General features: G+C 37.8%; 2 protein-coding genes and 1 non-coding gene across 8 annotated transcripts; 2 read left to right on the forward strand and 1 right to left on the reverse strand.

Moving 5' to 3' along the window:
• Positions 1-887: 887 nt before the first annotated feature.
• Positions 888-14448, forward strand: LOC104612759 (orotidine 5'-phosphate decarboxylase). 5 transcript variants are annotated; one of them, XM_088902713.1, is made up of 7 exons: positions 888-1266; positions 1598-1851; positions 1955-2068; positions 2152-2310; positions 12838-12950; positions 13560-13665; positions 14164-14448. In XM_088902713.1, the coding sequence occupies exons 2-7, from the start codon at positions 1621-1623 to the stop codon at positions 14191-14193; spliced, it is 753 nt and encodes a 250-aa protein (XP_088758839.1). In that variant the 5' UTR covers positions 888-1266; positions 1598-1620; the 3' UTR covers positions 14194-14448. The 5 variants fall into 5 exon arrangements, with proteins under 5 accessions (XP_088758839.1, XP_010278631.1, XP_088758842.1 ...); XM_010280329.3 differs by having other exon boundaries at positions 894-1266; positions 12778-12950; XM_010280330.2 differs by having other exon boundaries at positions 896-1266; positions 1578-1851; positions 12778-12950.
• Positions 14449-14887: 439 nt separating this feature from the next.
• On the forward strand, positions 14888-14959 carry TRNAC-GCA (transfer RNA cysteine (anticodon GCA)). The gene has a single exon. It is a non-coding gene; the product is annotated as a tRNA-Cys (tRNA).
• A 183-nt stretch (positions 14960-15142) lies between these two features.
• LOC104612760 (U3 small nucleolar RNA-associated-like protein) lies at positions 15143-22853 on the reverse strand. Of its 2 annotated transcripts, XM_010280331.3 has the most exons (6): positions 22252-22853; positions 20850-21509; positions 18207-18665; positions 16360-16535; positions 15913-16096; positions 15143-15414 (listed from the first exon to the last, which is right to left on the reverse strand). In XM_010280331.3, the coding sequence occupies exons 1-6, from the start codon at positions 22654-22656 to the stop codon at positions 15322-15324; spliced, it is 1977 nt and encodes a 658-aa protein (XP_010278633.1). In that variant the 5' UTR covers positions 22657-22853; the 3' UTR covers positions 15143-15321. The 2 variants fall into 2 exon arrangements, with proteins under 2 accessions (XP_010278633.1, XP_010278634.1); XM_010280332.2 differs by lacking the exon at positions 15913-16096 and having other exon boundaries at positions 22252-22805.
• Between the last annotated feature and the right edge of the window lie 278 nt (positions 22854-23131).

A 23131-nucleotide genomic window follows, 5' to 3' on the forward strand; every position in this document is an offset into this window, starting at 1 on the left:
ATTATGGAGAACTTGGCTGAAATTGACTACAATTGCAAGATTTTACTCAAGAAACTTGGGGAGCTCACCTGAAGAAAGGCTGTGCAATGGCGAATTCAACTGTAGATTCGGATTCGTCACAATTGATTCCTTGAATTTTTTTATGGGTTTTATTTTAAAAATTTGAGGAATAGTAGAGGGTAAATTTGACATTTTTTGTTTTAGTCAATTGTCAAAAAACAGAAGGGGTACTTTAAACACTATATAAACAATAAGGGTAGAGCTAGTCAATTAACTAAACCATAAGAGTAGTTTAAGAAATTTGTCCTAAATGAATCCATAAATAAAAAATAAATATTTATATTTAATATATATTAATAATTCTATATATATCGGTCGGGTCTGAATCAATTCGGGGCTAGATGAAATCGATTCTAAATTGATAGTAATCAAGACCCTATATCAGGACCCGAAACCAACCAGAACCAGCCCATTTGATTTATTAGGTCCATTACCGAAACCAGAACCAGCCCATTTGATTTATTAGGTCCATCGGGTCTGACCCGACCCATTGACAGCCCAAATTATTTTCCATTGACCATGAGTGACTCACGCGTGGTTAGGCCATGATCTTTTGGGGAAAATCTCGTAAATTTAACCAATCAAAACCCTCGTAAATTTTGATGAATACTATCGGACTGGGGATTGGTTAGCGCATTAATGAATAACGATACCCGTTGATTGGTTACAACTTACAAGCATTTTTTTGGTATTGATTACTCGCCCTTGCCCCCGCCGTTAGCAGCGGGGCCCGAAACCTCATTGCGTCTGGGGCTTTCCCAGTTACGTGCCAACCGAGCCACCACTCGGTTGGTTACAAGTATTTCTGGTATCATAGCCGAACGCCTCATTTTTCCTGATCAACGATCGCGAAGTGTAAATGTAAAATCAACGACGGATTCTACTTCGGTTTAAAGTATCTTTTTCTGTAAAACGTTATTGTCGTCTAGATTCCTCCAACTCCAAGCGAACTCGATGACAAACTCCGCTGTCGATCCTCCCCGCCATATTTTTTTTTTTGGCAAAATTGTGCAAGTTTCAATCAAAGCTGCAGAGCCATTCAAATATTCGTGGACATAGAGTTTTTGATTCTTCATTACGGTCGTTTTCGCCTGCCTTCCTCCTCCTCCTCCTCCTCCTCCTCCCCCTATTCTCTAGTCTGTACTTGCGATTAGCTTGGTCCGTTCATGGTGTTCCCAAGCTCTGACTCATCAAAAGCCCTAGTAGGTGAGTCTTCTAATCGGTTCTCTAAGAAATTTCTTTCTCATTCAAGTATATATTACAATCGGATATCGGTTCTCTAATAAATCAAACATGGCCTCCATGTTTGATTTATTGACTATAGTTGACAATGTTGAGGTCCTTATTCCACTCTCAAAGAAGAAACTACTTACAAAATTATGTTTATCCTGGAAAGAGGTCTAAGTTTCAGGAACGTTTGGATATAATTCCCATCCATCTGATTTTGATTTTCTTAGTGAAGGTGCTTAGTCTTTCTAATAATAAACTAATTATAACCTTCTATTTCTGTTTTTAAGTACTTTGGTAACTTCTGTAGGGTAGTACTGCCATGGTGCAACCATGCTGACAATGCATGCTTCCCGAGCAATCACCAAATGGAAGACAAACTGGGAAACTAACGTATTGCGAGAACCTTCTACTTGTAACATTTTACATATCAATCTTTTGATCAATGGGAATCATCACAATCAAGGGTTTTATATTTCCACTTCTCCTTGGAAATGCGGTGGCCAAATTAAGGGCAGTTCTCCATCAAATATATCAAACCTAGCAACTTTGAAGAGACGGCTGGTAAGTAGCTACTAGTCAGTAAAATGGTTTCTACAAAAATCCTATCGTTGATCTTCTATATCTTTTGAGGTTTGCCGTTTGTATTTGAACTTTGTGGTACCAGATGCATGTCTCTGCTTCATCAGATGATGAATATCGCTCATCCCGCAATATAGCAGTCAGCTTATTTAGGAGGTACAGGAACGTCATTGAGCGCGGAGGAGGTGACAACCTAAAAGTATATTTTAGGAGTTTGAATATTCTATTTTCTGTCCAGTTTTATTATATTTCTTACTTACAGTTTTAGTTACATCTAATTAGGAGTTCATTAGTGCTGGAGTAAATGCATATGCGCTGGGCTGCACTGATGAGGGACTGAGAAAAGAACTTATTGATATGAGGGAATCTGGTGTTGAAATAGAAGCAATGCAAACTTATGGTGGAAACACCGGTTTGAAATCCAAAATTTTCTCCGAGGAGGTGAGGATTTGTTCCTATCCTGTTTAACTATTAGTTATGCAAGAATATCTCAAAGTCTAGGTTCATTAAGAATTGCAAAATCCACAAGTGTCGTGTTTCAATGAATGGACTTTTGCTTCAAAGAATTTAATGATTATGTAGTTTCTCCACCTATGTAAATGGGCATACTGTCATATGTTTCTTACTAGTCTGTCTATATTCTATTTGTCCCCTTCTCCATACTGTTGCATACTTTTCTATGCTCAATGCCTTGAACTTTAAAACTAGATGCTGTTGTGTTTGATTAGACAAAAGTAAGGGGGTTTGGTCCCTATATATTCTACATATATTTTACCTGGATGTGATAAGGACATGACTGGGAAAGGTATTCGGTATGACTACTCTAGAAAATAAGGTAATACAGCACATTTATAAAAAAAAATAGTAATACAGCACCCTTAGAAAGGTAGCTAGGTATGATAGCTCCACATGTATGGCTTATTGTGTGGGACATTAATGTGACACTAGTTGTGAAGTTCATAGATATGGTCAAATAGGTGAAAACAGATGATGCCTGGATGGGGTCCCCACACTTCATTTTATGTAGATCAACCAAGTTAAAGAACATGGAGTTCATGAAATCTCATCTAAGCCATTCTTGAGGACATTTTGATTATTGTATTTGAAATTTCTTTGCTAGTTAATCTTTGGAACATGTTAATGGGCTAAGGATAGAAGCTTTCTTTTGAATTCTGAAAAGCTATGTTAAATGGGATGGTTATGCTTAATTCATAAATATTAACCATTTACTTGTTCATTGCAAGACCATAATGCTGTGTTTGGTTTGAAAGAAGGAAAAGTTCAAAATTGCATCTTAAGCTAGCTCATGCTGTTACAGCTGCTTCAACGTGCTGGAAAAGGCATCTAAACTTGAGTGGATTCTGTTAACAGATGTTATTTTTCCTATGTATAGTACTGCAGGGGTACTATTGTACTTTTACTCTTTTTTATTTTAGTTGTTGTCGCCCAAGTATATATATTAAAAAAGCTACGCCGCCAGCAGTATCTTTTGTTCTCAGTTCTCTCTTCTCTCTTCTTCTCTCTCTTTTCTCTCTTCTTCTCTCTCTTTTCTCTCTTCTTCCATTCTTCTCTCCTGCATAACATGGTATCAGAGCGGGACTATCAGATCTGAAAGGAGAAGTCGAGTGAACAGTTTTTTTCTTCTTCGCACCAGATTTCCAGATCTGCTGCACTCATCTGCTGTTCGGCTGATTGAAGATCTCACACACTGAAGTAACTTTTCTCTCTCTCTCTTACCTTTTTTTCTAGCCATGTGCCAGGGCAGAACCTGTACTAGGTCTGCTGATTGGATGTGAGGTGATCAACACCTCTTTCTTTCCTTTTTTGTGGGGTCGACCGATCCCTGTGAAACTGTAGGTTGTGAGGACATTTTGTGTGCTGCAACAGCAACTTTTTTGGTGAACTAAGGGTCAGAAAGTGACCAGTACCTCTTGTGTGCTGCAACAACAGTTTTTATGGTGAATTGAAGGTTAGAAAGTGACCAGTACTTGCTGTAACAGCAGTCCTGTTGATGCGTAGATCAAGAGATGACCTGTATGCATTGTGGCAACACTTGTATTGAGCTTGTAAGTCCAAGGGATGACCTGTTAGTGATGTAACAACACCTGTGGTTTTTACAAAAGGAGGTGTGTTTTTGAAGAAATTTTTTTTTTCGTTCCCCCTCACTATTGAATTTCTTTAAGGCTATGTACCCCATTTAAGAGTTGTTTTTGAATCTGAAATCATGAGTGGTGAAGATTCTGCTACATCTGGTGTTTCCTCAATGCTGAATGGAATGAGTGGGGGTGTGGACCTATCCTTTCCCATGACTGTTATTCCTCTTGATGGCTTAAATTATGAGTGGTCAAGAGGGATCAAGTTGTACATCACTGCAAGGGGAAAGATAGGTTATATTAATGGGATAATCAAACAACCACATTCTGGGAATGCTGAATATGACAGATAGAACCAGGAAAACAGCATGGTCATGTCTTGGCTTTTAGTTTCTATGCAACCTCAAATAAGAAGGAATTTCATGTGGGCTGAAATGGCAAATGAGATCTGGGAACAAGCAAAATCAACATATTTGGAACTGCGACACTATGCAAAAATATACTAGCTACAAGCAGAATCGTCTACTTATAAACAGGGGGAGAAGTGTCTATCTGTGTACTACTTAGACTTGACCTCTGTCTGGAAGGAGTTAGATCATTATCAGAGTGTGGATTGGAAGTGTGATGAAGATGCAAAACTGTACAAAAAACTCGTCTCCCAATAGAGAGTGTTTGCTTTCTTACATGGTTTGAACCCTACATATGAATCTATCAAAGTCCAGATCCTAGGTAGCAAGGATCTTCCATCAGTTCAGGAAGTTTATGCTCTTGTACAATCAGAAGAAAGCAGAAGGAATTTGATGAACAGTTCTGGAGGAGATGCAGTTGTGTTGGCAGCAAAAGGGAGTGTTACTACCGATGGGGGAAATACTTCTAAGAAGGGGGATCTTTAGAAAAAGATGGATGACAAGGACAAATTGTGGTGTACTCATTGCCAGAAACCCCAACACACCCGAGACACATGCTGTGATCTAAATGGGAAGCTGAAATGGGCTCAAGATTTGAATAAGATGCAAGGTTTAGATATGAATAAAAAGTTAGGACAACAAGGTACAAGAAAACACACTATGACAAACATGGCTACTCGGGAGAATCAACCCCCAATTCATACTGTGACTCACACACATTCATCTGGATCTGACCCAAGGGAGGATATTATAAATTCCTTTTATGACCATTTAGAGATCTATGGTAGAGCAATTCATCAGATGGATGCTCCTCCCTCAACTTCATTTGTGTCTACATCATGTAACTCTGCCATAGCTTTCCATGTTGCTTCTCATAACCCTGACACTCCCTGGACCATTGATTCTGGAGCGTCAAAACACATGACTGGTACGTCCTCTTACTTTCAAACCTATCACCTTCTTTCTAGAAGAGACAAGGTGAGTCTAGCTGATGGATCATACACTACCATAGCTGGTTAAGGAACCATTTCTCTCCCTCTCAGCCTTACCCTCTCTGATGTTTTACATGTTCCGAAATTTCCCATTAATTTGTTCTCTATTAGTAGTATTACTAATTCCTTAAACTGCTCAGTGACCTTTTTCCCTTCTTACTGTGTGATCTAGGATCTGGCCTCGGGGAGGATGATTGGTAGAGGATGTATGGTTGATGGACTTTACATGCTGGAGAATAAGGCTGGTCTTCAAGTCACAGAGTCTAAGAGTCAGTCCTGTAAGAGTCAAGTTTATTTATGCCATTGTCCTCTTGGTCGTTTATCTTTTGAGTCTTTAAAAGTGGTGTTTCCAGAATTGTTTAAGTCAGTGTCCGTTTCAGATTTCTCTTGTCAAATTTGTCAATTGAGTAAGCAGTGTAGAACTCATTTTCTTTCAAAAAACAATAAATCTGAATTTCCTTTTCACATTGTTCATTTCGATGTGTGGGGCCCTGTTACTTTACCATCTAAGAGTGGCTACAAGTATTTTATTACCATTATCGATGATTATTCTGGATATACATGGGTATATCCCATGGAGACCAGGGGTGAAGTACCAAAAATCATCCAAGAATTTCAGCGGATGGTCTTCACCCAATTTCAAACTGAAATCCAAATTTTTCAGTTAGATAATGCCAAAGAGTATTTTCATAGTGATCTCACGGAATTTTTTGCTTCACGTGGTTCACTTCACCATAGCTCTTGTGCCCGAACACCACAACAAAATGGTGTTGCTGAAAGAAAGAACCGACACCTCTTTGAAGTGGCCTGGGGTTTACTACTCCGTATGAATGTCCCAAAATGCTTTTGGCTTGAGGTTGTCCTTTGTGCTACCTACCTCATCAACCGTCTGCCCTCTCATTGGTTAGAGTGCAAAGCCCCACATCAGCTTCTCTTTCCTAAGGCCCCCCTTCTTCCCATTCCTCCTCGTGTGTTTGGTTGTCGCTGCTTTGTCCAAAATTTGTCACCCACTCGTGGAAAATTGGACCTTCGTGCTATTCCTTGCATATTCCTGGGGTATTCCTTCACTTAGAAGGGATACTGTTGTTTTGATCCTATTTCTCGGAAATTCTATGTTTCCATGGATGTCTCTTTCTTTGAGAGTGAGCCTTTTTTCCTTGTTTCTCCTCAGGGGGAGAGTAGGAATGAGGAGAAACTGGTTCAGCTCCCTCCTCTTCCTGATCCTCCTCCTTTTCATGTCTTCTTCCGTCATCACAAAGGCCAACCAAATTCAAGAGTTGTGGAGAATCTAGAAGCTGCACCTCCAATGCCATTAAACTCTTCGGGGGCGGATCATACTCACTCAGGTATCTTGGTTCCCATTGATGTCCCTGACCTCATTGCAATTGATACCTCTGTTGCTAATGACCTGGACCTTCCTATTGCTCACAGGAAAGGTGTTAGATTGTGCACCACTAAACACCCCATTTCCCACTTTGTTTCCTATGAAAACATTTCACCCTCTTTTCGAGCAATCCATTAACAGTGTCTGTATCCCTAAGAATGTGGTAGAAGCTCTTTTAGTACCTGAATGGACAGATGCTATGAAGGAAGAAATTAATGCCCTTCATAAAATGGCACATGGGAACTTGTAGATCTTCCTAAGGGAAAGGATCCAGTTGGATGTAAATGGGTGTTCACAGACAAACATAGGGCTGATGGCACGGTGGAGAGAGGTATAAAGCTCGTTTAGTGGCAAAGGGGTTTACACAAGTGTACAGAGTTGATTATGTAGAGACTTTTGCACTTGTTGCTAAGATGAACTCCATTAGAGTTCTATTCTCTCTTGCTGCTAATCTTGACTGGGATCTACATCAGCTTGATATCAAGAATGCATTCTTGAATGGTGACCTTGAAGAGGAAGTTTACATGATACAACCCCCTGGTTTCCAGGCTCAAGGCAATGAACAAAAGGTGTGCAGGTTGAAGAAGTCTTTATATGGGCTGAAACAATCACCAAGAGCCTGGTTCAGCAAATTCCATGCAGCGGTTTAACAGAAAAGATACAAGCAATGTCAATCTGGTTGCACATTGTTTGTGAAAAGAGGAGAAGGTAAAATTGCTACTTTGATAGTATATGTTGATGATATAATTATCACTGCGACTGGAAGGATGAAATCCAAAAGTTGAAGAGTTTTCTTGCCACACAGTTTGAAGTAAAGGATCTAGGTCCTCTAAGATGCTTCCTAGGAATTGAAGTTGGCCGCTCAAAAAGGGGTATCTTCATTTCCCAAAGGAAGTATATCCTAGATTTACTCTAGGATACAAGAAAAATGGGAGTGAAGCCAATTGATTCCCCTATTGATCCTAACCATAAATTAGGTGACAGCTAAGGTGAACCTATCAAGGATGTGAAACAGTTTCAGAGACTTATAGGGAGATTGTTATATCTTTCTATGACCTGCCCAGACATTACTTATGCAGTTGGTGTCCTTAGCCAGTTCATCATGCCCCTATGACCACTCATCTTGAAGCAACAGAAAGAATCCTCCGATACCTTAAAAGGTTTCCAGGTGTTGGCTTGTTGTTTCAAAGGCACGGACATTTGAAAGTTGAAGTGTATACTGATGCAGATTGGGCAAGATCCCTAAATGACAGAAAGTCAACTAGTGGTTACTATACCTTCATAGGAGGAAATCTAGTTACCTGGAGAAGAAAAAAGCAAAGTGTGGTAGCTAGATCCAGTGTTGAAGGTGAATATCGAGCAATGGCTCATGGAGTGGCTGAAATTATGTGGATGAAGAATCTGTTGAGTGAGTTGGGTTTTCTAGTGGACAGACCTATGACCCTATTCTGTGATAACAAAGCAGCCATAAACATTGCTGCTAACCTTGTGCTACATGATAGAACTAAACACATCGAAGTCGACAAGCATTTTATCAGAGAGAAGGTTATCACAGGGGAAGTGTACTCCCTATGTCAACTCTGAGGATCAACTTGCAGACATCTTTACAAAAGGACTACACCACTCACGACATCATGATTTATGTGACAAGTTGGGCATGATTGACATCTATGTCCCAACTTGAGAGGGAGTGTTAACAATTGTTATTTTTCCTATGTATAGTACTGCAGGGGTACTATTGTACTTTTACTGTTTTTTATTTTAGTTGTTGTCGCCCTAGTATATATATTAAAAAAGCTGCGCCGCCAGCAGTATCTTTTGCTCTCAGTTCTCTCTTCTCTCTTCTTCTCTCTCTCTTTTCTCTCTTCTTCCATTCTTCTCTCCTGCATAACAGATTCTATAATTTGAAAATTACAGAAAAAAATAGAGAGGTTACTGTTTATTGTACAGAAGGAAAGGACCTAAACTCCTTAGTTCCACCTAATGCTATTTGGAGGTTCTGTTAGAAGTAAACAAGGAGATATTTTGAGGCTTCTTTTTCTTCCTTTTCCATCTATTTTCTAGAACTAGGGCTGTAATCGGGTTGGATTTGGATTGAACCCAGCTATATCCAAACCCAATCTGATTATCAAGATGTCAGATCCAAATCTGATCTGAAATTTGAAATGTTGGACTTTGGATTTAATCTGAGTCCAACTTGTGACTTATTATGCTTAAATGAAGAACAAATTAGAAAGTGTAAAGAAATTATTTAATTTTAACTTATACATATATAACGAAATTATGTAGATATAAAATATTTAATTTATTAGTTATAAACATTATATATAATGTCATAGTAATAATTAATCAAACTTGGATTTTAATCGGATTGGATGTCGAATAGTGTATTGGACTTTCAGGTTCCTTTGACAGCCCCAGCTAGAACCATAGGCAGAAATTGGTGGTCTTTGAGAATTGAACTCAACTAAATTGATTTTTTCAGTCTTCCTTGGTATTGATTCAAGTCCAAGACAACATAGAGCAATTGGTTGCTTGATCTATAAACTGAAGAACTTCAGGACTCATGCTTGACTCGAGTCTAATGTTCCCGGGCTTGGCCTTGACTACAATCAAAGAGCAGCTATGAAACATGAGCTGCTGCAGGAGTGCTAAATCTTCTTAAAAAGTGAGGTACCCAAGTTACAAGTTTGTCCAATGGTACATGGTCATGAAGGGAGCTTGTTGAATAATTGGCCTTCACAGAACCATAAATAAAGTATCCTAGCCAACTAAAGTGGAGATTTACTGAAGAGAACATCCAAGGCCCTTTCTAAGAAGACATACATCTTGACTTGAGTCTAATGTTCCAGGCTTGGGACTTTTTTTTTTTGATAAATGATGAAGTTTTATTAAGAAAGAGAAGGGGTTACATCAAAGTTTTACAAGACAAAACATCCCAATAGGGACGCGAGGTTCGAACCCAAACAACAACACAAGTTACAACTGAACCAAAAAATGTTCAGACTTATGCACCCCCGTTTTTGCAAAGTAATCTGCCATCCCATTTTCCGACTGCCTTTCTCATTGACCAAAAATTGCCATTTCTCTAACCAGCCATTTGAACTTTTTCATAGATTCCTTCAATGAGTGACTTGTCAAAGTTTAGCTGTCTAGCAATCTGTACTCCTTGCAAGACTGCTTGGAACTCCACAAAAACTGAATCCCCTATTCCAACTGGGCCTGTGAGTACAGCAACAATATGTCCTTGTAGAGTCAAAGAGACTTCCAATCTGCAGGGGCACAATCCACCTATGACCAAAAAGATCAAAAACCTTTTCCCAGAGGCCTATGACAAAAGGGCACAAAATTAGGAGGTGGTAGCAGCTTTTACCACTTGCTTTACAAAGGGTACACCAGTTGGGGGAAAGACACAAGGAAGGTCTTTTTTTTTGCAAGGTATCTTACATGTTTACTTTTTCCATGAAATACTTCCCAACACAAAGCCCCAACCTTGTGAGGAATAGGTTTATGCCAGAATTCTTTAAAAGGGCACAGAGAAAGGTTTAGGGCTGAGCACAAATAAGAGAAGAAGCAAGCCCCTAGGGTGCAGAGTCCAAATACGACCATCAAGCTTAGAAGGATCCAGGAAAACAGAGTCAAGGACTTGCGAAAGCGAGGTTGCCAAATCAAGCTCACTTCCTCTCAAGTTTCTTCTTAGTGTCAAATCCCAACTTAACACAGTCAACTGAGAGTAGGACACAAAACGATGTACAAGTTTTTTTTAAACAAAGAAAGGGAATATAGAGAGTGAATAAGGTCTTTAAGGGTTGAGTTGCCAATCCAAAGGCTCTCCCAAAAAAGAACCTTGTCTCCAGAGCAAATATCATACCTGATTTGGCTTAGGAACTGGGGGAGCACTCCACATATGGATTTCCAGGGGGAAGCCAAAGTAGCCATCGGAGAGACCTTGGTGTCCCAACCATTGCCTACACCACCATGTATACTGCCTATCACATCTTGTCATAGTTTCCCCCTCTCCAGAGGCCACCTCCACAACCATTTACCTAGCAAAGAAGAATTCTTCTTTCCTAAATTTCCTATACCTAGGCCTCCCTGTTCTTTGCTCTGACACACTACCTACCACCTGACCAAGTGATCCTTCCTACCTTCCCTAGGCTCCCAAAGGAAGTCTCTCATCAACTTTTCTCATTTTTGCACTTCCCTCCTAGGCATCCTAAAAACCGACAAGTAAATAGACTGGCAAATTTGCTAGAGTGGACTTTATCAAAATAAGGTACCCAAGTTACAAGTTAGTCCGATGGTGCATGACCATGAAGTGAGCTCGTTGAATAATTGACCCTCACTTGCAGAACCATAAATAAAGTATCCCAGCCAACATGAGTGGAGATTTACTGAAGAGAACATCCAAAGCCCTTTCTAAGAAGATATACATATTTTAGTACCATACTACATCTAACTTTGTCAGCCCCTCATCTTCTCTTTTGTCAAACTTTAACCTAATTGAAGAGGAAAAGTACACCACCTGTTGCTGTTTGCAAGACCCTCAGTTGGTAAATATTTCAATTGAACAACCAAGAGCTTTGTCTTCCACGTAAACAGTGTAAACCTGAGACTTATAATCCAATTTATTTTATTTTTAAACAAATTAATTTATTCAGATTCTGTTCTTTTTTTTTTGTCTTTTTGTGTTAATTCATGACTTGTGTCAACAACCATGTTCTTGAGTCAAACCACATTCTAACCAATTTCACAATGTTGTATCTTCATGATTACTGAGTTATATTTATTTATTGAAAGGATTTTAGGTAGAGAAACATTGTAAATAGGGGGCACTACTTCCTTAGGAATTGACTGTGTTTTAATAAAATTTCATGTATTCTCAACTCAATTCAACTCAGCCTTAACTCCAATTATTTGGGTCAACTACATGAATCCCGTCCTGCTATTGTGCTCTATCAACTCATCCTTAAAACTTCCTGTATTATAAAAATAAATAAAGAAATAATATTCACTAAAAAGTAAAAGCATCAAAGTTGTTTCATCATCATCATCATCCAAGCCTTGTCCCAATTATATGGGGTTGGCTACATGAGCTCTGTTCTATTTAATGCCATATTCATTGTCAAATTATGGGCACTTAAAATCATTTCTAACTACTTCAACCCATGTCCTTTTTGGTCTACCCTTAGTCCTTCTGGCCCCATCAACTTGCAACATATTGCTTCTTCTTATGGGTGCTGTTGGTGGTCTTCTATGCATATGACCAAACCATCTTAGTCTATGTTCCTTCTTATGGGTGCTATTGCTATTCTATCACGAACCCAAATAGGGACATAAAGAATTCCATCTACTTCGAGGGAGACGAACACCTCCAAGAGATAAAAATCTCAGTTAACAAAAGATAATTCTCATCATAATTACCCATTAAGAGGAAGCTTACAACTTAAATAGACTCTTGGATAATAACAGACTCCTAAAAACTTGGCTCCTAAAATTAAGCAACAACTTGACCACTTATCCCAATTCCCAACCACTTCCCACAATCCTTAGACTCACCTATGACTTTTAACAGACTCCAATTAGATAGTTATCTACAAAAGTATCAACAACCGAACCTTGTCCACTAGACTCTCCCTAGACTTCTTAAATTATTTTGGCCCAATGACTCCCCTAAATTTCTTAAATTACTTTGGCCCATGGGCCCATTAGTGGGTCCTTGACCTATTCCTAGGTTCTTTTGAATGATTTCATTTCTGACCATGACTAAAAAGTGAGAAGCTGTTTCTTCCAAGAAAATACATAATTGGTATGGAAGCATTTCATGGCAACACAATGTGGAGTTGATATCTTTATTCACTACATCAATGGAAAACTGCTTTACCATGTTTAACTATTAACAAGCATGTACTTGTCATATGTATGTATTAGTTGACTGGAAAGGCTATTACTATTGTTTGTCTCTAAAACTATCATTAAATTCACTCTGTTGTTATGGGACAGAATTCCATGTTTATGGTTCCACAATGCAGGTGGATGAGTGCATTCTGTGGGTGAGCATTATATTCATCACCATTTTATGTACACCGCAGCCAACCATTGTGAGATGGTCATCTACACCTCCAGTCTCTGCTGATATCATGGTGCAATGGAAAGGCTTTTGTGCCCTTATAGCAAATGCATACTATATGAAAGGAATGGCATGGTGAGGTCCTATGCTTGTTCTGGTTCTGATTCATTTTAATTTGCTGCTATATAATAGAATGATGCAGTCTATATGTAACAAGACCCCGTTAAAATAAGTATCATGCAAAGCATGTTCTTGTTCGCTTATGAGAGAACTTTTTTCACCAATATTTTCTTTTTCACATATTACTTCTATGTTAATTACATAATTTTGACCTGCATCTATTAGTGGATACATTTTATTGTTTACCAATTTAATTTTAAGGACTTGTGTATGTGCATTCGGGGTCAGTGTGCTTGAAATCTCTCATCCCGTCAAAAAGAGTGAGCTACTTGTTTTTGTTGAATTGAAATATAAAGCAATTTTATTTCTATAATTCAACCACAATTTAAGTCGTCATTTTCTTTTATGTCCTTTAATAGGTTCACTAGGCTGTGTTTGGTTTGAAGAAAAGGTAGGGAAAGGAAGAGAAAGGTAGGAAAACCTGTATAAGGTTTGTATGAATTTCCTTACCTTTCCCTTCCTTTCCCTACCTTATCCTTCAAACCAAACACAACCTAGTGAAATCTTATCTTCTGAGAGAATTGCTTGGTGTGGAACCCTTGAACTGAACTTTCTTATGTACAGGCTTCCAGTGAAGACTCTTCAACTAGAACAAATGGCAGTAATTGGACGTGCCGAGGAGCCATCAGTTGTTGCTAGCCGAATGCGATTAGTATTTAGCACATTAGAGGTTTAACAGTTCTTCCCATGTTTATTTTCAGTAAAAATAGAAGGTGCATGATGAACCTGAGGGACAACATCCTCAATAAGCCTTAGATGGCCTGCCAATACATTTATAGTTGTCATTTGAAGTAAAAGGATCTCTAGTCTGGGCATATTTTGAAACTCAAGCTGGTTTATAGGACATTTTTATGGCCACTATTATCCAGAACTAGAGGTGGCCTAGTAGTTCAATGGTCCACATTGACCAATATGCTGGCAATATACATGGCAAGTAGATGGTTTCATTGAGTATTATGGACCTTAGGTTCTATGGTGCATTCATGTCCAAGTGTGCAACACTGAAAAAAGCTTTATGATTGAACTTATAGAAGACATTTAATGCATCTCATCTCTGAAAACTTTACTACTCTCTGGTTCAAGTTGAAGAAAGTTCCTGACAAGAGCCGTCTCTTACATAGTTCAGTATTTTAAGAAAATCATCTGATGGTTATTTTGGTCTGTGCAGGTGGTAAGTCCTCAATGGCCAAGAGTTTAGTTAAATCTAGATGCTTCACTTGTTCACTATTAAAGAAATTGTTTTAGCCAAGGTGGTGAGTCCTCAATGGCAGAGAGTTTAGTTAAATCCAAGTACCTCACTATTAAAGAAATTGTATTGCATTGGACTTTTTCATCGTATCCGTGTGATTGTAAATCTGCATTTTAGAAACTACAGCTTACTAGAATTTGATGTAAAGAAAGGATGGTGAAGATGAAAGTTATGTGAAAAATAAAGACACGCTTTCATATTCTACGGTTGTGTTTCAACTTTTTTGGGTTTAAGCCACAACATCTGCTCATTAAGTCTAAAGCTTAGGTCTGATCTACTTTCACTTGATAATTAGTCAATGTGGCCCAAAATCTTTACAAAAAGTTTTTTTTTTCTTTTAATAGAAGTTGGCTCACTATGGCCTCTTTGTATTCAACTTTTGCTTCTAAAATCCCTTGAATACATCTATGACGTAATTGTTGATGAGAATTCCGTCAAATATGAAATGGTTCCTCTTTAATTTTCTCTCTACGTTTTTTTAAAGGTCAAATTATATTCTCTCATTTTAACATTTTCAATTAGCTTTAGGCAAGAACGCAAGTTTCAATCACAATAACAAAGAGAAAAAATACAACAATAAAGCATTCTTTCTTTTACTGTAAGACGAAAAAAAATTACCAAGTTTTTCCTCTTTTGTGTGCGAGGGTCCATAGCTCAGTGGTAGAGCATTTGACTGCAGATCAAGAGGTCACCGGATCGATCCCGGTTGGGCCCTTGTTATATATATATATAACCATTTCGAAAATCATTAAATAATTTTTTTTTCAAAATTAACCAAGGTCATTTTTGACTGCAAAATATTTGAAAACCGTTGACTGGTCATCAATCTTCTCTCAAATAAAAGTTACTTTTCAGACGTACTAAGTGGTGAAATAATGTGCAGACGAACACCACGTAGTTTATAATCGGAAGACTTTCATGCTTAGATTTTGGAGGAAATTACATTAGAAAGTATTCAAAATCTTCAGCTCTGTAAGACAGATAAATTAAAGCCAGATAATGTTTTCTTTTTCTTTTTGAATAAATGAAGAAATTAGACAACTCGTCAAAATTGAGAGAACAGATTACAGAAACCCATCATAAATCATGTGGAGCAAGCAATCCACTCGTGTCTTTGAGCGTCTTCCGGGCACGCCAATAGACAGCATTCGCCGTTTCTGATGTACCAACCTGTAAAATTTACAAGATCAATGTTATTTCAGGTGGTATAATTGGCAATTACAGGAATCTTCTACGGTGCAAGACCACAGCACAGCCCTTACACATGGGCCCTGTGTATGGAGCGGACATGGTATTTCATGATTGGTCTAGAATTAAAAGAAGATTGAATCTGGCAAATGGACGTAAACTACCATCTCAACAGGCTGAGTGGCTCATGGCCCACTCCATTTAAAGGATGCACCTACGAGATCTATTGGCCAACATCTAACGTTACCAGGGGACCTTAGCAAAATCTAATTTATTAAATGCTCTTGCATGATAAAAGATGATATTGCAAAACCTCCAGAGATTGGATTATTATTTCATCCAGTGGCATATATATTTGGCCTAAAAAATCTTCATTGTTAGACTCTGGATGCAAATAAAATCCTAGAATGCATTCAATATGTACGGTAGGGGATCAAAGGATGGTCTCTTCTATCAGATGGATAGGCAAAAGAATGTTACCTTGATCTCCAGTGAGTAATAATCTCGCCATAATCCAACATCTTGGTTGTAAGTTGTAAGTGCAGATTCATACAATTTGCGTGCATTTTCAAGACCTTTGTGATCACCAACAAATGCAAGGTTTGATTCCAACTCGATGCAATTTCTATAAATTGCAAGACTTGGACGTGGTGAAGAAAGAAATCTTCTCATAAAGCATGGCAAAATCATTAGCAATCACATTTTGCAAATATATTATACTCGAGAAGAAAATTCAAAATTGTATTCAATATTTTAACAGATCTTTCATGATTTATTTTTAATTGCAAAAAGATAATGGATTATTGGATTGGAGTGCGAACAGATTATTGCCCCAAAAGAAAATCTATAGATGTTATGGGATGCAAGTCTAAGCAAGTGCGACATGAAACAAAGGTTCTAGTATTGAAGAATAATATTAGAACATACCGTTTATACATGTCTCTTGCACGTAAGATACCATCCCTTTGAACAACCCAATTCACAATAGCGGATGAAAGAGAAAATTTGCTTTCAGAATCATCACCACCTTTGGCTAATAAAATAAGGGAAATCTGCACCAGCTTGTCAAAGTAGTCCTTGTGATTTGAAAACAACTTGATGGCCTACAATAGAAGACCACGGCAGAAAGAAGATTAAGATATCGAGTTACATCTAAACAATGCTGATAAAAAAAAAAAAAAGTTACATCTAAACAAAGTACTATTTATGGTATTTATGCAAGGCTAAATCTTTGGATCTGGGGAAAGAATGCATAGAAGAGTCTGTCCCTCCCAACTTGCTACCTGTCCATATTTCAAGCAATAAGGTCCACCATTGGTGAGTACAAAGCCAGACATCACTTGGGTACAAAATAGCCTTCTCATAAGACTATAACCATCCTTACCTATCATTTAATTGGATGCCAGTATAACATTATGTATCGAGGCTGATAAGCACTATGCATAATGCCCAAATCAGATGATTAAATGTCACCAAACAATGGTGGGTTTTGACACTTGAAAAATGGGTCAGATTTGAGTTAATTGGCCTCAGAACCACCTATCTAATACTAAGTCCCCAGAAGTCCCCAGATCCAATATGCTTCCTTTATGCACTAACAAGGATAAATGCTTTGACAGCTTTAATTCATAGAATACTACATAAAAACATAACTATCAGATCAATGATTTGCCAAAAACCATAGCACTTTGAAAGTAGTCTAGTGGCATTCATTAGAAGCTAGTAGAAGTGCTGACAAATTAGTGCATGCCCACAAAATTGATAAAGACTAAGAGACATTACCCAGTGATGGTCCTGGCTATCCAGGGTCTTGGGAAGGGTAGACTGGATATGGACCTAACCCTAGGCATTTTCTTTTTACACAGTGGCCACTCTCAGACCCAAACCTGTTTTCTCATGCTTGCCAATCTGAGATTTTACCACTGGACCAAGCAATGGCCCCTAAAGTTGAAAGACTTGAAGAACAAACGCAGTTTTTTTTTTTTTTTGTATAAAAGACAGGCTTTTATTTAGCTTCTAACTCTAAACTCTAATTCAAGAAAATAGCCGCGATCAACACTTCACAAGTATAGTTTGATGACTAAAATATTTTTAAACAATGAATTGCAAAGAATGTTCACTAAACGGCACCATCTCCTCTGGAGGCATAAACAGAGATAAAAGAGACAAAACCATGATATAGTTAGAAGGGGGGGGGGGGGGGGGGGTAAGAAGGCAAGGCATGGCCCTTGTTGAATATTGAACAAGTGAATCATTTAAGAAAATTTTTTGAAGCTGCTGATAAAAAAAGAAAAAGAAAATTGCAGAATGGCCCAGGACCCAGGCTTTGCCTGATTGAAATTTAGGTCCTGGGCATAATCTGCATCCCTAATTAGAAATGCTTATCCCTGCAAAAAGGGATAGAAAGCTCACCAGTCAAGAAATCACATGAAGACTAACAAAATCAACCCCATTAAGTTTTCATATTATTTTGATGAGTGCATTAAGTTTTCAAATTTTCAAGAGTAACAAATAAACGGGTATAAGATTTACGACCCCTATGGGGGTTCAGGCGTGAAATGCAAATTTATTCTAATTATTTGGCTGCCTGCAAACATTACCAGAAATTCTGGATGCCAATGAGTTTGAAAATGCATTGCTTAGAGAGAGAATTTAGTGCAGCAAGAATTAGGAAGAGCTATAGATATAGTACTTAGGGTATTTGTTAATCATCATAACCCTAGAATTATGCTTTAAAAGGAGAAAATGTGAAGATGAGATTACTTATAACATACCATTAACCACAAACTCTCAGCTTCTGAAATGGCCACTTTTGTCAAAACATTTCTCAGAAGTTCATAGACAGATAGCAGGTCTTCCTTAGACAGAGAAGCAGATTTCCTTCTAGCCCATTTTATCTCTATTGAAACCCTTAAAACCCATAATTTCACTGCCCCTGGTAGTTTTTCATTGCAAAGCTTTTCTGCTAGCTTCCTGGCTTCCCCTAACTTTCCCAGTTGCAAGTAAAATGAAATATACTGGTAAGCAAGATCCTCTGTAAGGCATTCCATTGATTCAGCTTTTTCATATACCTTCAAAAGATTTGATATGTATTCTGCAGCATGATCGGAGGTGCTTGGAAACCAAGAATCTATGGAATCTTCTCTTTCAGGAACAATAACATCCATCAAAAACTTCGTATACAGGGAAAACATCCTGGCAGAAGCCACAACTTTCAAGGCTTCTTCATAAACCTAGATGTAAAACATCCAAAGTGAGCATTAGAAAGATCCAGATACAGAACATGGAACTAAGAATGATTTTCAGAGCCTGTCAGGAATATTTTTGAAAATCAAAGAACGACAAAAATATAAAAAAACAAAATCCATAAAAAATCAAGTTAGTGCTCACTATCATATAGCCATTACAAAAAAATAACCCTCTGAATGGATGCTTAAACACATTTGCTTTTTGTCACCCATGCACCCACCATAAGCATGTATGAAGCAGAAAACCTACTTTATAGGAAGCAATAATAAGATGAAGCAATGCAATCACAACCTTAGAAATTGAGTTGTGAATTGATTTTCCTAATACAGGATAGCAGGATGAAAGCATTCTGTTCAATACCAAAAAAAAAAAATATTACTAATAATATGGAGTTACAGATGTCAACACAACACCTCTAAAATGAAGTAACCTTTAGAAGGATTTATCCCTGTGGCTTGGTTTGGAAAGAGCACAAATACAAATATGTACAATGGAAATACATACAAAATAATACAAAATACAAGATTTTTCACTGTACATATTTGTATTTGTACTCATTCAAAACTGAGCCTATGTGAAGAAAATTTGTTGTTTTTAAGAATATAGAAGATGAATAGTGGGAAGAAATGTGCAATTACTTCATACTAGTGACCTATGGTACGTGGGGTATTGGTACAAGAGTGTTGTAGTATTGACTACTTCAATTTTTAGTATAAATTCTGCATCCCACACTTTCTCCAGCCACAACATCCTTGCCTGATATGGGTAACATAGCTGGTGAACACAAAATTCCTTTAAGTGTTCATTTAGGTATCTCATCTCAATTACCAATAAAGCCAAGGGATCACTGATAAGAAAAAACATGGAAAAAAAGGAGTCAAGTGGACACAGTGGAGATTGCTTCAGGAACTTTTGTGTACTCAAAGAGTACCATTAAAATTGAAGATGAAATTTTATAGAATAGAAGCTCTTACTTTAGAGGGCAGAAAAGTACATCACTAAAAAAGTGCAGAATAGCTCAGGATGTTGAGATGGATGAGTGGTAAAACTAGATGGGAAATATTAGAAATAAGTGTACAGAAGGAACTCAAGATTACTACCAATTGGTAACAAGATAGTAGAGAATAGATTGGATCATTTGGTAACAAAAATCCATTGGTCAGAAGTGTCGGTGCAAGTTAATGGTTCTCAAGGGAACAGGGAAGGACAAAAAGAATATAGGCTTAGTTAGTTCATTATTTAACATATGAAGGCTCAAATAGAACACACAAACACACAAAAGGAATAGGACCCACGCAACCATGCTTTAGAGTTTAAACCTCAATTAGGTTTATCTTTGTTAGGTCCTTTTTCCCTTTTTTGATTGTTAACCATGGTATGATACCTTTGTTTGCACATTGATCCTTGCAGAATGAAATAACTTAATTTAGTTTTGATTTCTTTCCCAAAATAATGTTTTGTGTCTAATGCATGTAAAGCAAATTATTTAATTTAACACTATTTATTCCAGGTATATCCTTTCTTTTATTGTTTTCCGGGTAGAGTTCTATTTTTTCATTATTGCATAGCAAGTTCCGGTGTCACTTTAATAATTAATTCCTAATACCATTGCTTGTGATTTTCCTTCTAATTTTTCCCAAATTTTATTCCAAAGCATCTCCATCCTTCATCTTTATGATTAGAATATAATGTCCTAAGGCTTCATTCCATGGGCATGGAATTGTTAACCTAAATATACGAATAGACCCATGTCACCTAGATAATAACAGGTTTATGGCATGAATACGACATGCTTATGAAACTTAGTCAACTTATGTTGAAAAGTTAAGTTTCGGAAGTTTGGACCTGTTTGCTCATTCCATGGCATACACTTATTTCTGTCTTGGCATGGTTTCCATTACCATTTGATCCTGGCATGGTAATTATCCATCTACTTAATAATCATATCATAATATTCTAAATTTGGCAGTTGTTATAGGCATTACACGTCTAATATAATTCAGCAACCAACCTTATAATTTTTCTGATTGTCATGCACAAATAGCAATTTATTATGCAAAATCTTGCAAAACAACTTTCTGCATACTTTCAATAATCAAAATCAGCTATTATAGAACAGACATATCTCTACATTTATAAAGGCCTTAACAGTATACATGAAGTCTCACCTCAACTGCTTTGTTTAACTGACGAAACACAACTTCTTTACTGATATCCTTTGAATTTCTAATATCATTAATCTGAAGTCTAGCCAACCAGTCCCAGTAATCAGTATCCTTTGAGAAATCTCTCGTCATGCTGTTCATTATCTCTTCCTTCAGTTCATCTGAATGTGCCAAGTCTGTTGCATCCAATATCTCTAAAAAACGCTTTCTCAAGCTCATATTTGAAGGAAGAGCCTTAACTGCCCCACTGTAGATTGTTTCAAGAATAATAGAACCTTGTTCCCTAAAGGCATCCTCTTTCTTCTCTGACTCCTCTTCCTGCGCACTCGATCCATCTGCATTCTCTCCTCCTTCACTAAGGGGCATAAATAAATCTTTATTTTCATCTCTCCACTGTTTCTCAATGGCATCTCCATTATCACGTGTTAGTGTCCCCTTGTCTTCCCCAAGAGCAGCCTTTCGAGCCTTCAACTTGTTAAGGTACGTGAGTTCCATCCTGAGATATTCGACCCACAGGTCTTCCGAATTTGGACATGCCCTTAAACCACTCTGCATTAGAGCACGGGCAGCTGCAACATTTAAGTTGTGGTCAAACTCCCAAGCTGCAGCATAGATCCAAAGGCCTGGAACCTTTGGATGAAACCTAATTACCTGAGCCAAAACCTGCAAAGGAAATTGGAAAAATCACAAAGAGGTTAAAATTGAATCGTTCCTTACTTTAAATAATTCTTCCACAAGAGACAAACAAAGAAAATAGGGGGAAAAAGGATGAGCATATGGTTCAGTTTGGAAGGAGTACAAATACAAATATGTAGACTGCAAAACCTTGTATTTTATATTATTCTGTAGGTATTTGTACTGTACATATTTGTACTCTTTCCAAACTGAGCCTATGGAACAAAAAAGAGGCACATGAATCTAACATAAGAAAAATGGAATCTAAATTAACACCAGATTATCTGCTTTAGAAGTCAGAAAATCCCAGAATACAACCATCAATTTTCAAAAGGTACCAAGAATTTTTTTTTGTTAAATGTTCCAAGAAACAATTTTATCAACACATTTCTACATTTTCCTTTTGAACAAATACTATAAACTGGTTAAAAATACAATTTGTTTGAACAAGATCAAACCATCCAATTTCAGTAAGCAAGTGAAAAGCAGACAAGGATAAACAATTTGCGCAGGTGTTTGTCAAGTTGACCGAAGTAAACGATAAGAATGGACAATAAGTTGAAAGAGAAGAAACCAAATACCAAGATATACTAAAACGGAAGCAACAAAAAGAACAAATTAAAGTAAATAGGGACCACCATTCTGCTCCATTCCAATAAATTTCTAAAAATAACGATTAGGTTTGTAAGAAGAACAACACCTACAACTTAAATATATAATCTTCAAGTACCTGCTTCATTCTCCCATGACCGCGTTCTCTGCAAAACTCAAGATACCGAAACCATAGATCGATATCGCCTTTATAACGCATAACAGCCAACCGATAAATCTCCAGAATCCTCGACACGCCGGCGAAATCCGAGACAGATTTCCTCAATTTCTTATTGTCCTTTTCTTTCATTTGTCGAGCGACCGATTTCTTGCGTAGGCGACGGAGTGAATCGAGCTGCTTCTCATATTCGATGTATGCCAAGTAATCCTGCTTGAGTGGACTCGGACGCTTCAGTCGGTACTCGAAGTTCCTTCTCTTTTTTACGATTTCTGCGATTTCTCTGCGTGTGAATAGACCTCTTCGTTCAAGGTCGTCCAGCTCGTCCACCATGCGCTCTAGCCTGTACTGCACCACGTCCGCCATTTTCGATTGCTTGACGGCTACTCAGCTTAGCTCTGTTCTGTTTCAGGTCTTTCTTGAAGCAGAGGAGCTCAGAGGAGCACTGAGAGAGAGAGAGAGAGAGATTTTGCTTGGGAATATGGGGGTTGAGAGAAAGAGCGCGACAGTGCGGTATTAGGGCCAAATTTTGGTATTCGGCGAAGAAGGTCTGATGTCGCCGTGGGTGGACATGGGCCGGACTAAGCCCTTCTATAAAGTAGGTAGGACTGGGCCTAATATTGGTCCCATTTATTTAGATTTCGAGAGAGGCACTAGTAAGTAGGCCGGGCCGGACCGTCCATAATAAGCCCAATATAATTTGGTTATGACTTATGATGTTCTCAATTTAATCCAACAGTAGTTCGATATTCCTCTTATCTTTCCATGTATAGACATGGTACATGAAACATAATTCTCTACTGGACAAAATGTATTATGGGAAGAAACACTAAACATAATT

Source organism: Nelumbo nucifera, chromosome 1 (genome assembly GCF_055504915.1).
Source record: "Nelumbo nucifera cultivar China Antique chromosome 1, China Antique-T2T, whole genome shotgun sequence".
NCBI classification, from domain to species: Eukaryota; Viridiplantae; Streptophyta; class Magnoliopsida; order Proteales; family Nelumbonaceae; genus Nelumbo; species Nelumbo nucifera.

Coding starts and splice junctions, on each gene's coding strand:
- LOC104612759 (XM_010280329.3), top strand. CDS start 1,621: ATGCTGACAATGCATGCTTCCCGAGCAATCACCAAATGGAAGACAAAC. Junction 1,852..1,954: donor CAACTTTGAAGAGACGGCTG/GTAAGTAGCTAC, acceptor TTGTGGTACCAG/ATGCATGTCTCTGCTTCATC. Junction 2,311..12,777: donor CCAAAATTTTCTCCGAGGAG/GTGAGGATTTGT, acceptor TCCACAATGCAG/GTGGATGAGTGCATTCTGTG.
- LOC104612760 (XM_010280331.3), bottom strand. CDS start 22,656: ATGGCGGACGTGGTGCAGTACAGGCTAGAGCGCATGGTGGACGAGCTG. Junction 16,536..18,206: donor CTGAGAGTTTGTGGTTAATG/GTATGTTATAAG, acceptor CTTCTATTGTAG/GCCATCAAGTTGTTTTCAAA. Junction 15,415..15,912: donor ATTACTCACTGGAGATCAAG/GTAACATTCTTT, acceptor TAAATTTTACAG/GTTGGTACATCAGAAACGGC.